Source organism: Stegostoma tigrinum, chromosome 14 (assembly GCF_030684315.1).
Source record: "Stegostoma tigrinum isolate sSteTig4 chromosome 14, sSteTig4.hap1, whole genome shotgun sequence".
NCBI classification, from domain to species: Eukaryota; Metazoa; Chordata; class Chondrichthyes; order Orectolobiformes; family Stegostomatidae; genus Stegostoma; species Stegostoma tigrinum.
This window is the reverse complement of record NC_081367.1, coordinates 11,199,483-11,213,348: the sequence shown is the minus strand read 5'-3', so window position 1 is coordinate 11,213,348 and position 13,866 is coordinate 11,199,483. Positions and strand designations below refer to the sequence as shown.

Sequence of the window (13,866 nt, the reverse complement as noted above, 5' to 3'; positions counted from 1 at the left end):
CTTTGCAACATTGGAGACAGTTAGCACCTTAGTAAGTAGTGACGCTTGGTGTTTGAATATTGAGGATCTATGCACAGCTTGATACAGCCACACACAAAAGTGGCCATCAGGGTGAGCGTAACATAGGGTAAATTTTGTCCCATTTGTCCAGTTCTTTGTGCATAATGTCCCTTTGGACTCAGTTCATCTTTGATCTCCAAATGATGGTCCAGGTGACTGCACCAACACAGGTTCTGGGAATAGGCTAGACCTGCACCATGTATGACAACACTGAGAGTACCTCCCATCTGATGATTAGGTTTTTACCCGCAATGAAGAGGGATCGTTGCTCCCATCTGTCTCGTTTCTGCTTCACTTTGATGACATGCTCTTCCCAAGTTTTGGCACACACCCCGGCCCATCTGAATTGAATCCCCAGCACCTTCAGGTAGTCTGTCCCGATGGTGAAGGGGATAAAGGATTGATCAGCCCAGTTCCCAAACAGCGTGGCCTCGCTTTTGCCTTGATTTATCTTGGCACCAAAGGCCAGTTCAAACTGGTCACAGATGCTCATGAGTCTGCTCACTGACAACAGATCCAAGTAGAAAATGGTGACATCTACCATGTCCAGGAAGGCTTTGACCTGCAGGCCTCCACTGCCTGGAATTGTCATCCCCCTCAAGCTCTCATCCTTCCTGATGGACTCGGCCAAAGGCTCTTTTCAACACATAAATAAGGCAGGAGAGAGTGGGCAGCCCTGCCTGATTCTCAGATCTGATGATTGGGAAGCTTTTTGATTCCCACCCGTTGATTGAGACTGCACGAACAGAGCCTTTGGATTTGATTGCAGACACCCTCCCCAAAGCCCATTTTTCTGAGAACATATCTCATGTATGTGTGTGGTATCTTGTCAAAAGCCTTCTCCTGGTCCGGCTTGTTGAGGCAGGTGTTCACAATCATATCCCTGAGGAGCACAAGGCTCTAAGCGATTGTCCTGCCCCAGACAGCACAGTTTTAGTCAGGGTGAATTACCGATCGCACAGCAGACCTGACCCCATTGTCGATGATCTTAGAAGGGATTTTGTAATCCACACTCTCGAGTGAAATTGGTCGCCGATTTCTAATCTCCTCCCTATCTCCCTTCTATTTGTAGATAAGGGTGATGATGCCTTTCCTCATGGATTTGCACATAGTACCTGCCAGAAGCATACTGTCAAAGGACTCGAGGGCCTTTTTCAGCTCATCCAGAGGTAGCAGCTTGTTTATTGTATCCCACATGCTGTCATCTAAGACCTCCGTGATAAGGGACAAGAATGACTAGGTTGTGCTGTCAGTGGGCTTTGTCTCATACAGCCTGGCATAAAAAGATTTGCTGATCCTCATGATGTCAGACTGAGACGACATTACCAAGCCATCTTCTTCCTTCAGGCTGCTAAGCAGTCTCTTGGTGCACCTTCTGAAGAAGTAACAAGATCATGTCTCAGAGATAATGGGAACTGCAGATACTAGAGAATCCGAGATTAAAAAAAAGTGTGAAGCTGGATGAACACAGCAGGCCAAGCAGCATCTTAGGAGCACATCTCGCTTCACTGAATATTATCTTGGAGGCCTGCAAGGCAAAGAGCGATGCTTGCTGGCTCTGCACCTCCTGGAGATCCCCTGTGAAATCAACCCCATTGTTTGCAACAGGAGCAGGTTCTGCATACTTTTCTGGAGTTTTGACAGCTTTCCCTGCCTCTCTATCACCTTCTGAACAGCTTTGAGGATAAAGAATCTCTTGATGTTCCCTTTGGCTGTTTCCTGTCAGTCCACTGGAGACTTAAAGAGGGGTTTCATGGTTCTCCAACCTGTGTAATCCCTTTTGAGCTCCTCAATGTTTTCTGGGATCAACACCTTCACGTTCAGCTTCCACATTGCCTTGCCAGCCCACTGCTCTTGCTATCCTGTAGGTGACAGCTGGCCAGCTGGAGGCAGTAGTCAAAGAAGAACACTACTTTGACCTTAGTGGACCTGTCTGGGACTCAAACAGGAAATCTACCTTTGAGCGGATAGATTCTTCTGCTGTGTCTACACTGTGTTCCATCTGTAGGAGTGCTGAAGATGTCATGCACCTTTGATGTTTTTAGCCGTTTCCATCAGGAAGTTGGACGTAGCGTCCAGTTTGCGGTCATTCCACCCCCCCACCCGATTGCCCATCTGCATTGATGATGTAATTGAAGTCTCTGGCCATAACGACTGGCCTGTTGACACCAGCAGCAGAGGGAGCTGCTTCAGAACAGCCAACGTTCATTCTTAGCACTGATGCGTAGACATTGATTAGTCTTAGGGGAGCATTCCTGTATATAACGTCTGCTACATGGAGGTGCCCACCAACCATCTCCTTAACTTTGGAGATGGTGAAATTGCCTCCTCATAGCAGAATACCCAGGCCAGAACAGTGACAATTGTTGTGCCCGACCAAATCAAAGATCAATGGATCCACAATCTCAACCATCTCCTGTAGCTGCTGAGGTGTGGTCTCCCTCACTCCTGCAGAAACAGGAGATCTGCTTTAATGTTGGCCAAGTAAGCCAACGAGAAAATACATCGTACAGAAGATTTAATGCTATGCACATTAATACTTACGATTTTTAAACCCATTTTAGATTTATACAATTGTTAAAACCCGAAATCCATTTACGCAAAGTCCTATCATTGGGGCAGTCCCTGCATCCCCACGGTGTAGGTGAACTGTTGGACCCTCAGAGGGCTGAAGCCATTTTCTAGTTCATCCCTGGGGCATTTCCTCAGCCCGGTATCATCGGGGCTAGGATGAAGCCAAGGACATCCAGCTCAGAGTCTGACCAGGAAGCTGTTGTCCCCTGCTCCTTCCTCTAAACCTTGCTGCTCTCGGTTGCCCAGAGCTGTGGTGTGGAGTAACCACCTTGGTTCCCAACAGTGGAGGGCTAGATGCACCCGACCGGTCTGCTGTTTTCGGCTAGGGAGCTGCTCCTCTCCTCCCTGGTTACCTTGATCGTCATTTTCTGTTGTGACCCTCCCTCTGTAAGTCCTCTTTGTCGGAGGAGCTGCTACTGTGGCCTTCATGTGGCCTCTTCCCATTCTGTTGTTGTGGACCTGAGGGGGCCTGGTGAGGCTTTTTTTTTTCAGTTTTTCTTGACTGTTTTCCACTCCCCCGACTCCTTCTTCACCTCCTCCTCCATTGACTCTGGATTTTTGGCTGAGGTTGAGTCTGTTTTGCCGCTGTACTGACTTTAAGTTTCTCCTCTCTGGCCCGTCCCTACTTCTGTGTGACCCTCACTTCATTTTTCCTGCTGGAGGGTTGGAACCAAGACAGGATCCAAACCATCAAAACAAAAAAGAAAAAAAAACACAACATAATGAAGGTAGATGCTATGATTTAAAGTTGTTGAACTTGATGTTGAGGCAAGAAGGCTGTAGAGTACCAGTTTGAAACATACGATACCATACCTTGAATTTACATTAAGCTGCACCAGAACACTGTAGCAGTCTGTGGGAAGAAAGGCAGCATGGGAGCAAGACAGAGATTTAAAATGACAAACAAATGTGTTTGAACATTTGAATCAGGAGCAGAAGCAGGCCATTTTGCCCCTTGAGCCCACTCCTTCATTCAGTAAGATTGCACCACAGTCCCATCTTTGGGTGGCATGATGGCTCACTGGTTAACACTACTGCGTCACAGTGCCAGAGACCTGGGTGTAATTCCACTCTTGGGTAAATGTGTCTGTGTGTAGTTTGCACATTCTCTGTGTGTCTGTGTGGCTTTCCTCCTGGTGCTCAGTTTCCTCCCACAGTCCAAAGATCTGTAAGTTAGGTGGATTGTACATGCTAAATTGTCCATTGTGTCCAGCAATATGTACGTTAAGTGGATTAGCCATGGGAACTGAAAAGTTACAGGGAGAGTGGTCTGGATGGGATACTGTACAGGGAACCAGTGTAAACTTGATGGACTGAAATGGCCTGCTTCCAAACTGTAGGGATTTTATGATTCTACCCCATGCCCTTGTTTATTTACCTCTGCCTTAAAAATATTTAGACTCTGCTTTTATCATCTTTTGAGGAGGAGGGTTCCAAAGATTCATGACGCTCTGTAAGAAAAAGCTTCTCCTCAACTTTGTCTGAAATTGGCAGCCTGTTACTTTGAATCCGTGACCCAGTTCTAAATTTTCCCACAAGAGGAAACATCCTTTCAAAATCCACCCTGTTAAGACCAATATGTTTCAATCAAGTTGCCTCTGAATGTACTGATCTCCAGCACGTACAAACCTATTCAACCTTTCCTTATAAGACAAGCTGTCAATCTAATCAACATTCTCTGAACTACTTCCAAAATGTGTATGTTTTTCCTTAAATAGAGGTCTATGAATATACATTGTGTTATATTCCAAATATGGTCACACCAATAGCCTGTATAACTGAAACACAGCCTCTACGAATTTGTATAAAACCTCCTGTGCAATAAACAACAACTGTGTACTGCTTTTCCTGTTTATGTGATGTACCTGTATACTGGGGTTTGGTTAGCTCTGTTAGTTAGATGACAAGAGTATGGTGCAGAATAAAGCCTATAGCTTGGGGTCAATTCCTGTACTGGCTGTGGAAGCCCATGAAGGGCTATGCCCTCACCTGCAGTTTGTGAAGTGGTTACCCTAGCTGGACATAACCAGTTGCCTCTAATGAAGAGAGCTGTCAATGGTACTTTGAGAACTATGGCTCATTACCTATGAACCTCTTACAATTTATGCCCTGGGATGCCCTGATCCTTCTGTATCTCAGACCTGATAATTTTCACCATTTAGATAGCATACTTCTTTTTATTATTCCTGCTAAAATGGACAAATGTGCATTTTCCCGCATTATACTTACCTTGGCGGACCACTGCTCATGTATTTAACTTGTGTGTATCCTATTGGAGCTTTCTTACATTAATCTAAGAAGATGAAAGACAAACCATGGTTAACTAAGTAAGTTAAGGACAGCATTAAATTTGAAGAAAAATATATCATGCTTTGAGGCAAAGATTGGCTTTAAACCAGATGATTGGGTAAGTTTTCAAAGCAAACAATAGAAATCATACAGTACATGAGGTTCTTTGGCCGAACGAACCAAATCCACCGAAGGTGAAGTAAATCTACACTAGTCCCACTTTCCAGTCATAGGCCTGTACTCTTGAATGTTATGACATTTCAAGTATTCATCTAAATACTTTTTAAAAGTTGTGAGTTACATGCCTCAACTATCCGCTCAGTCAGTGCATTCCAGAACCTCTGCACCCTCTGCGTGAAACAAATATTTCTTTAAATCCCCTCTAAATCTTCTGTCCTTCACCTTAAAATTCTGACTCCTGATATTGACCCTACAACTAAGGGGAATAGGTGCTTTCTGTTTACCCTTTCCGTGCCTCTGATAATGTTATACACCTATATTAGGTTTCCCCTCAGACTTCTCAACGTGAAAGAAAGCAACCTGAGCTTGGCCAACTTTTCTTCATAGCTAAATTTGCGCCAGGCAATATCCTGGTGAATCTCCTCTGCACCTCTTCCAGTGTAATCACATTCTTCTTACAGTGCAGAGACTAGAACTGCACAGATCAGAACTGCCTACAGTACTCCAGTTGTGGCCTAACCAAACTCTTATAAAGATGCAACATAACCTGCCTCCTCTTAAGATCTATGCCTCAACTGATAAAAGCAAATGTCCCATATGCCTATCCCATTTGTCTATTAATCTGTCCTTCCACAGGATCCCTCTGTTCCTCTGATCTTCCTTGTTTTTTGACGTTCATTGAGTATTCCCTTGTCGTGTTACTTCTTCCAAACTGCATCACTTCACTTTATCAGTCTTAAATTCTGCCCACACTGATCTGCTCATCTTAGCAATCTGTTTACATCCTTCTGTAACCAAAGACCGTCCTCCTCTCTGTCAGTCACGTAGCCAAAATTTGTGTCATGCACAAACTTACTTATCTCTCTCTCAAACAAACGAACACACATACACGCACGCATGCACGTACACACATACAAACACACACACGCACACACCTTTTTCATCTGCATTGTTTATATATATCACAAACAATAAGTGACTCAGCCTGAGTCCTGTGGTAAATCATCAACATTGGCCTCCATAATGCAAATAGCCTTCATCTGTGATCCTCTATCTCCTCCCACTAAGCCAATTTTGGATCCAAATTACCTTGGATTCCATGTGCTTTTACCCTCTTTATCAGTCTCCCATTGGGGCATTGTCAAAGGCTTTGCTGAAATTCATATAAACTACATCAACAGTACAACCCCCAGACGATTCCTGTGGCTGGCCTGTCGTGGTTAAGTTCCTGACTGCATGTGCTCAGGGGCTACTTTGGTGTCACGGATAATATCTGGATTTGGTGATTTTTAGGCCTTCTTTAGATCAACTATGACAGTGCAGTTTGCAAACTAGACCAAAAACGTTTACTGGATGGTTAGTCACTATGTGTTTCTGTTTGCTTCCCTCAGCTTAAAAAACTGTGATTTGACCGCTGCCTGTGGTGAGGATATTCTGTGTGTCCTGAGAGTGACACATTCACTCACACAGCTGAACCTGTCGGCAAACAAGCTGGGGGGATTAAAAGGCAAATTGAAGCACCTCACACAATCAAAATGCAAACTCCATCTATAGAGAACAAAACAGGTACTTGTTTCTCTTTCTATTTAATTTCATTTTCTGTATCATTTTCCTGGTTTCAAACTATGTTCTGTTCTGGACAGTATGATCTGCGACACTGAACACTCCTTGCATGCTATATTCACCAGGGTCTGGAAACACTCACTGCCCACCCACAATCTCCTACTAATGTAGCTTACATTAAGTGTAATCCTTGTGTAGAAGTGATGTGAAGTAGGAGGCATATTAAATAAAGAGTAATGGTTAAAAGTAGTATTTTGTAATAACAAGTGATTATGTGGTGCAGTTTATGTTTGAAGCCGTGCAGTGAGACGTCTCACTCAACCGAGCAGGGACAGTATGATGCAAAGCTGCTGGGTGTCCTGTTCACTTATCTTATGATGCCCAGTTAACAATGTCTACAGATGTCTTCCATCCTCTCCCAGGAAAAGAACTGAACAATGCTGTAACATCTGAGACATCTGCCAGATCAAGTTCACATACGTGGCTGGTCACAGCTGGAAATGCAGAGCTAAATGGACCAACAATGGCCAAAGGTGATTGCTCAAGGTGAATTCCATTAATTGATTGTGGTGCCCTATCTTACAACAGTGACCAAATTTCAAAAAGTACTTAATTGTCTGTAACTCAATTTAGTATTACTTGAAGACATGAAATGTGATTATGTAACAGTAAGTTCTTGCTTTCTTAGTTCTGCTCTCATGATCTATTTTCTGCACATGAACTCTTTGACCAAAAAGAACAGAAGAACATAACAATAGATGTATGGTGCCATGAATGCATATTGTCTTTAAAAAGAATGTTATTTATATTATGTATTTGAATGTCTATTCTATAAATGAATGTAAATTTATGCTGTGAATAGGGTTAAGTGTGCGTTGCAAATATCACTTTAAATTGCGTGATGAAAAATAAGCTGTGCGTGAAAATTTATATCATGTACATAAATTTTCAGGATATCATGCATGTGAATCTGAACTGTACACTGGAATGTACACCTGATGATAATTTATAGTTTGCGTAATAAGTATACAATGTATGATCATTTGCAGTGTGAATTAGATTGTCTTGATTAATACTGATAATGTATAGTTTACTTACTGAGTAAGTTTTATACTTTTATATCTCTATACTTTTAGTTTCTTTGTGCTTTGACGCTAGTTTCTTGTATGGCTATCCACAAGGTCACTATTTAGCATTAAAACTCTCTTTGCAGAGCTGTCGAGGTATCTTTTTCTCTTTATTTTTTCATGCAATGTAATTGCCCTTGACCTGAGTGGCTTGTTAGGCCATTTCAGAGATCAATTAAGTCAACTATGTTGCTGTGAATCTGGAGTAACAAGTTGGCAGATCGAATAAGGACAGCAGATTTAATTCCCTAAATGACATTAGTGAACTTAATAGGTCTCAGAACAGTCAGTGGTAATTTTATGGTCACCACTACTGAGACAAGTTTTCCATTTTTTTCTGTGCACTCACAGGATGTGGGCATCTCTGACTAGGGCTAGCATTTATTGCCCATCTCTAACTGCCAAGTAGGCAGTTAAGAGTCAACTGCATTGCTGTGGGACTGGAATCACATGTAGTCCAGCCCAGATCAGGGTGACAGTTTCCTTCCCTAAATACGATACAGATGGATTGTTCCTATAATTGCCAATTGATTCATGGTCATTATTAGACTCTTAATCCCAGATTTACTAATTACATTCGAATTCCATCCGATGCAATGATGGGATTTGAAACTATCCTCAATGAATTCACCTTGGACTCTGGATTACTATGGAGAGAAATAGAGTTAACATTTTAAGTTCAAAATGAGACAACAAGTTTGGGAAAGCTCGCCATTGATACGAGTCATAGCTAGTGCAAAGGTAGGTGATTGTCATTGTTGGACGTCAATCATCTCAATGCTAGGACATCATTTCTGTAGGATTTCAGAGAATGCCCCAGGCCCAACCATCTTCATGTTTCTTCATTAAGAATCTTCTACCTGTCATAAGGTTAGAGAGGCAAGTGCAGATGATGGAAGTTTTGATGATTACACAATGTTCAATGTTACCATCTCCAACTGCGTTTGCAGCTATCTCAAAACTAAAAGCAATTAAAAGCCTGTTTCTCTCAATACTACATGTAAGTGGTAAGCTATTCAAAGAATGTTTGCATTTTCATTAAATGCTTTGCTTTTTTCTATTGATCTTTGTGGAATCACAATTCACAATTCTGTCATTGTAGCTACCCCTCAATTCAACAACGACATCTGTTCAGGACCAGGGATTTCTGCCAAGGGTCTTCATGCGTATATTGGGGAAGTCAGCTGTCCCCTGACTTTTGTGGGGTATATATTGCACAGGCAGGATAGCAGCGGTCACCCCAGCACTGATCCCTACAATCACCATGGTGGCTTATAGCCAGCTTCAGCATGGCCCCCCGAAGGTGGCAGTGATGATAGAAGGCGCAAACTTGTGCACTGAAGGTTACTTGGGAATTTTTGGGTGCTTAGGACAGGCTCAGAGATGGGGGTCAAGTTTTATGCCTGAAATGCAGGACGACAATGAGTTAATCAGCTTCCAACAGCTGTTTATTTTGAAGCTGAACTCCCAATTGTTTAGTTGGCTTTTTGAAGCTAGGCATCTGTTTTGAAAAGCCCTAGAGGAGTATTGGTATGAAGAGGGAGATCCTAAATGGTCTTGTGAAAAAAAATGACCTTGTTTGAGCTCTTTTTTAAGAAATTTTTAAATGGCTGCTATCAACTACAGAATGCTTCTAGAAAATACCAGCAATTACCAAAGCAAAAACAAACTCAATATCTCTTGATTTAGAGATAGCAGGAACTGCAGATGGTGGAGAATCTGAGATAACAAGGTGTAGAGCTGGATGAACACAGCAGGCCAAGCAGCATCAAAGGAGCAGGAAGGCTGATGTTTCAGCCCTAGACCCTTCTTCAGAACACCCTCTTCATTTCTGAAGAAGGGTCTAGGCCTGAAACATTACCCTTTCCTGCTCTTCTGAAGCTGCCTGGCCTGCTGTGTTCATCTAGCTGTACACCTTATTATCTCATTATGTCGTGAAACTGATACTTCTGGCATTTAACACCTCTTCTAGCCAAACTAATACAAAGGCTGAAGCACCTGAAGGCAACCCATGCAGACACAGGAAGAATATGCAAACTCCACACAGAGTCCAAAGGTGGAATCAAACCCACTGTGAAGCAGCAGCACTAACCACTATGCCACCATGCCACCTTGGTCGTTATGTTCCTCCATGTTTTCACAGAACCGAGAGATTGATATATCTTTTTAACTGTTACCTTTTTATGTAATTCATATTTTTAATCTGTGTGCATATTGTCTTGCTTTTCGCATTATGTTTTCTCATACGTAGTAGCTAATAAAATTTCCTTTTCTCTAACTCAAGAATGCCTGGTTAATTTGGCTACTTTTGAAATATAAATACGTTTGGATTCAGAAAAGATATCCACAAGAGAAGGGATCCTCCATAAATTAGCCCTGAGTAGACAAGAGGTGGATTAAAGGGATAAAATTCATCCCTCCTCACTGGGGCATGACCAACTGGACCAGTTCGTCTGGGTAATGAAGAATTAGAGGCCATTGCTGGGGGACTAGTTATAGTAGCAGGAGGGGGCAGCTTCTTTGGGAATGATCTGACAGGTGTTTTAACTCCAAAGACCCAGGCACAGGAATGAGGGAGTTCAGGCTTGGTCCTTCCAATGTAAATAGGGCCAATGGACCAAAAAGAAAAAAAAAACTGAGTTAAAAGTTACCCATTGAATGAGGGGGGTTTGCTTGAGTGCTGAAAGAAAGGAGGGGCATTGCAGAATAAACCATGACCAAGGTTTTGCAAAGGGACAGAAAGCTGAATATAGAAGCATTGAAATTAGTAGAATAAGTAGACCCTAAGTAGCCCTTTAAGTCTGCTCTGTCATTCAACTCAGTGCCCTGTTCCCACTTTCCCCACATGCTCTTTCATCCCTTTAGCCCTAAGAATGATACCTGGCTCCTTCTTGAAAATATTCAATGTTTTGGTCTCAACCACTTTCTATAGCAGTGAATTCCACAGGCTCACCACTCTCTGGGCGAAGAAATTTCTCCTCATTAATCCAAATGTCTTAATAGTTTAGGACTCCCCAGTTATCAAGAACATCCTGCTTGCATTTACCCTGTCTAGTCCTGTTGGAATCTTATAGGTTTCAAAGAGATCCTCCAGCATTCTTCTGAACTCCAGTGAACATAGTCCTAACTGATCTAGACTTTCTTCCTACCACCAGGACATCCTTCCTCAAATAAAGAAATCAAAACTGCACATAATACTCCAGGTTTGATATCACTTAGGTCCTGTACAATTGCAGGAATACACCCCTGTCCTTTGCTCAAAACTTCTCATTATGAAGGTCAACATACAATTTGCCTTCTTTACCATCTGTTGCATTTGCATGCTTACTTTTAGCAACTGGTGTACAAGGATGGCCAGGCCTGGTACACTTCTTTACCCAATCTACCACAATTCAGATCAACCTTGTTTCAATGGCGACTGCAGGAGGGCATGCCAACAGCAGTACCAGGCATACCCTGAAATAAGGTGTCAACTACCAAACAAGACTACTTGCACACCGAATAGGATAAGCAGCAAGTGATACTCAAAGCTAAGAAATCCCACAACCGACAGATCAGATCCAAGTTCTGTATTCCTGCCACGTCTAGCCCTAAATGCAGGTTGACATTAAAGAACTGATAAAGGGATGAAAAGTCCACAAAAATGTGATCTCTTGAGCGCATGAAACAAAGTTGAGAATTTTTGGGCTCCTCCTGATCAGCTCTTTGCATGTGCATGCATTTTCAGGAATGCTTGGATGCCTCTTGGTACATTAGGAGCAGTGATGGATGAAAACTGGTATTAAGGCCATAATCTAATCAGCCATGATCTTATTGAATGGTGAAGCAGGCTTGAGGGGCCCACGCCTGCTGCTAATTCATATGTTTGTTCAGATATATTTGGCCAGCACCAGTATCTAAAGAAGATGAACAAACATTGTGCTAGTGATTGTACAAACATTGTATCCTGAGACTTTAGCTGAAGAAATAAATGTTCTTGTTCATTTAGTCCCTGAAAATACGAATTATATATACCCTGATGTGATTGATCAACCATCTATCGCAGATCGTCCTGAGAAGAAAAGAAGCTAATCATGTTTCCAACATTACAGATGTCCCCAGGGAATGTGTTGAAAGTATCTGCACAAATGATGTTATCCTGTGCCAGGGCTGAATCACAGCATAATCCTCACAATTGGACCAGATCTATGATTAATGAAGCAAATGCTGCCACTAATGCTGATTGGCATGTTTAGTTATCATAGCTCAAACAAACTTTTGTTTGCTCTGTGGCAAAAGCCAGTGTTTGTGGCTAGGAAAGCAACTCATTAGCAAGGAAATGTGTAACAATGAAGGCTGCTTCACACCCTCGCTTCAAACCACATGCTGTAGTGCATTCAGCACAGTGGATGTGTAGGGATTAGTCTTTGCATTAAACTCTGACATTGCCACGGTAGGCTGGGGTTTGCTGCAGCCCTGCTGGTGGTGGGCATGGATTTTATTCCTTATCTGGGATTACTTGGCATTTTTTGGACTGCCATTGGATGGCTCAGAGATGGGGCTGCGGTTCATGCCAAGGGGCTGGATGAAGCAGTAGTCAGCTCCTAGCTGCTGGTTTCATTTTGAAAGTGAGCTTTCAGCTGTTTGGTTACCTTTTTAAAGCTGAGCTCCCAGCTGATGTGATTTTGGGGGTTTTTTTGGAGTTTTCAGCAATCTTCAGCCTTGGTAACAAGTTTGCCCACTGAAGATACCCTTTTCTATTTGGTATTTTTTGACTTAGAGTTTCTGTCCTAATTCCAATCTGGCAACAAAAGCCTAACTTTAGTCAGTTTCTGCCCCTATATTTCCTGACCCTCCTGCAACAAAACAGTACTTATAAATGCAGGAATGTTGGCAGCAAGCAATGATCAGCATTGACACTATTCACCCTTTCTCAGCAAGAAGTGTGTCATATTCTGTGGTTGAAATGTCCTGAAAACCCCTTGTCTGCAAATGAGAAAAGGTAAATATGTATGGTAAGTGTATGGGGTACGTTGGCAGGATGGCTGGAGATTGATGATGGATAGGCATCAATAGTCATCGAAGTCGTTGTCTGAAATGATATGTTCAATATCTGAGATAATGGGAACTGCAGATGCTGGAGAATCCAAGATAACAAAGTGTGAAGCTGGATGAACACAGCAGGCCAAGCAGCATCTTGTGCTCCTAAATTGCTGCTTGGCCTGCTGTGTTCATTCAGCTTCACACTTTGTTACCTAGGTTCAATATCTCAGTTGTCATCCTGTGTGACAGGATGCTTAAGACATACAGTTTGGATACATTGTCTATTTCTTTGCAAGACTTGACCATTGTTTTGTTATGATGTCATGTGACCGAGGGTGGATCCATCGATCTAGCATCTTTCTGTCAACACGCGCATTCTTACGAAAATATCAAACTCTGAAGCTTCGGCATGCTCCAAGTTGGCACAATTGCCTTCATACTTGTTGGATCATGATCTTCCATATTTCTCTCCATCCTTTCCAACTAAGCATCATGCCCACATGGTTGTGTGGTGAGAGTGGGGGGATCAACTCTGTAGATCTGTCTTCCAAACATGGGCACTGAGGTAAATTGCATCCTCAGAGTCGAATATGTAGATTTAGCATCTGTACTCAAAACTCTTGGCAATTTGCTTCACATTCAATTTTAACTTTACAATATGAACAATGCATTCTGCCAGACTATTTGACTCAGAAGGGCGGAGGGAAGAGGCTGTAGATTGATCATGCAACTTGATATGTGACTTGAAAAAGTGCACAAGCATACTGTGGACCACTGTCAGACACAATATGCTGAGGTACACTGAACATACTGAATGTACCAGTCAATGCAGCAACAACTTTTGCACCAGTGGTATCTTTGATTTATCGCACAAAGGGGACTTTAGTGAAATTGTCAGTCACCAGAATATAAGTATATATTTGGAAAACGTCAGTTACAATCTTGCACCATGACTCAGAAGGAATCGCGTGTGGAAGGAGAGGTTCTCTCATTCATTAAGGTTGATGCAATTGAAACGTATCACATGATTTATTGTTAGATTTTTCTATTA

At 42.5% G+C, this 13,866-nt stretch overlaps 1 protein-coding gene across 8 annotated transcripts in view; it reads left to right on the top strand.

Moving 5' to 3' along the window:
- LOC125457907 (NACHT, LRR and PYD domains-containing protein 3-like) overlaps positions 1-9,546 on the top strand; it is a 52,982-nt gene extending 43,436 nt beyond the window's left edge. For 5 of the 8 annotated variants that reach the window (XM_059651006.1, XM_059651004.1, XM_059651001.1 and 2 more), the window contains one exon: positions 6,495-9,546. In XM_059651006.1, coding sequence (XP_059506989.1) covers positions 6,495-6,657 — 163 coding nt within the window. In that variant the 3' untranslated portion in view covers positions 6,658-9,546. Of the gene's footprint in view, positions 1-1,132; positions 1,249-6,494 lie in introns of those variants that run through there. The other 3 variants (XM_059650999.1, XM_059651000.1, XM_059651005.1) reach the window with 3 other exon arrangements.
- Positions 9,547-13,866: the final 4,320 nt, after the last annotated feature.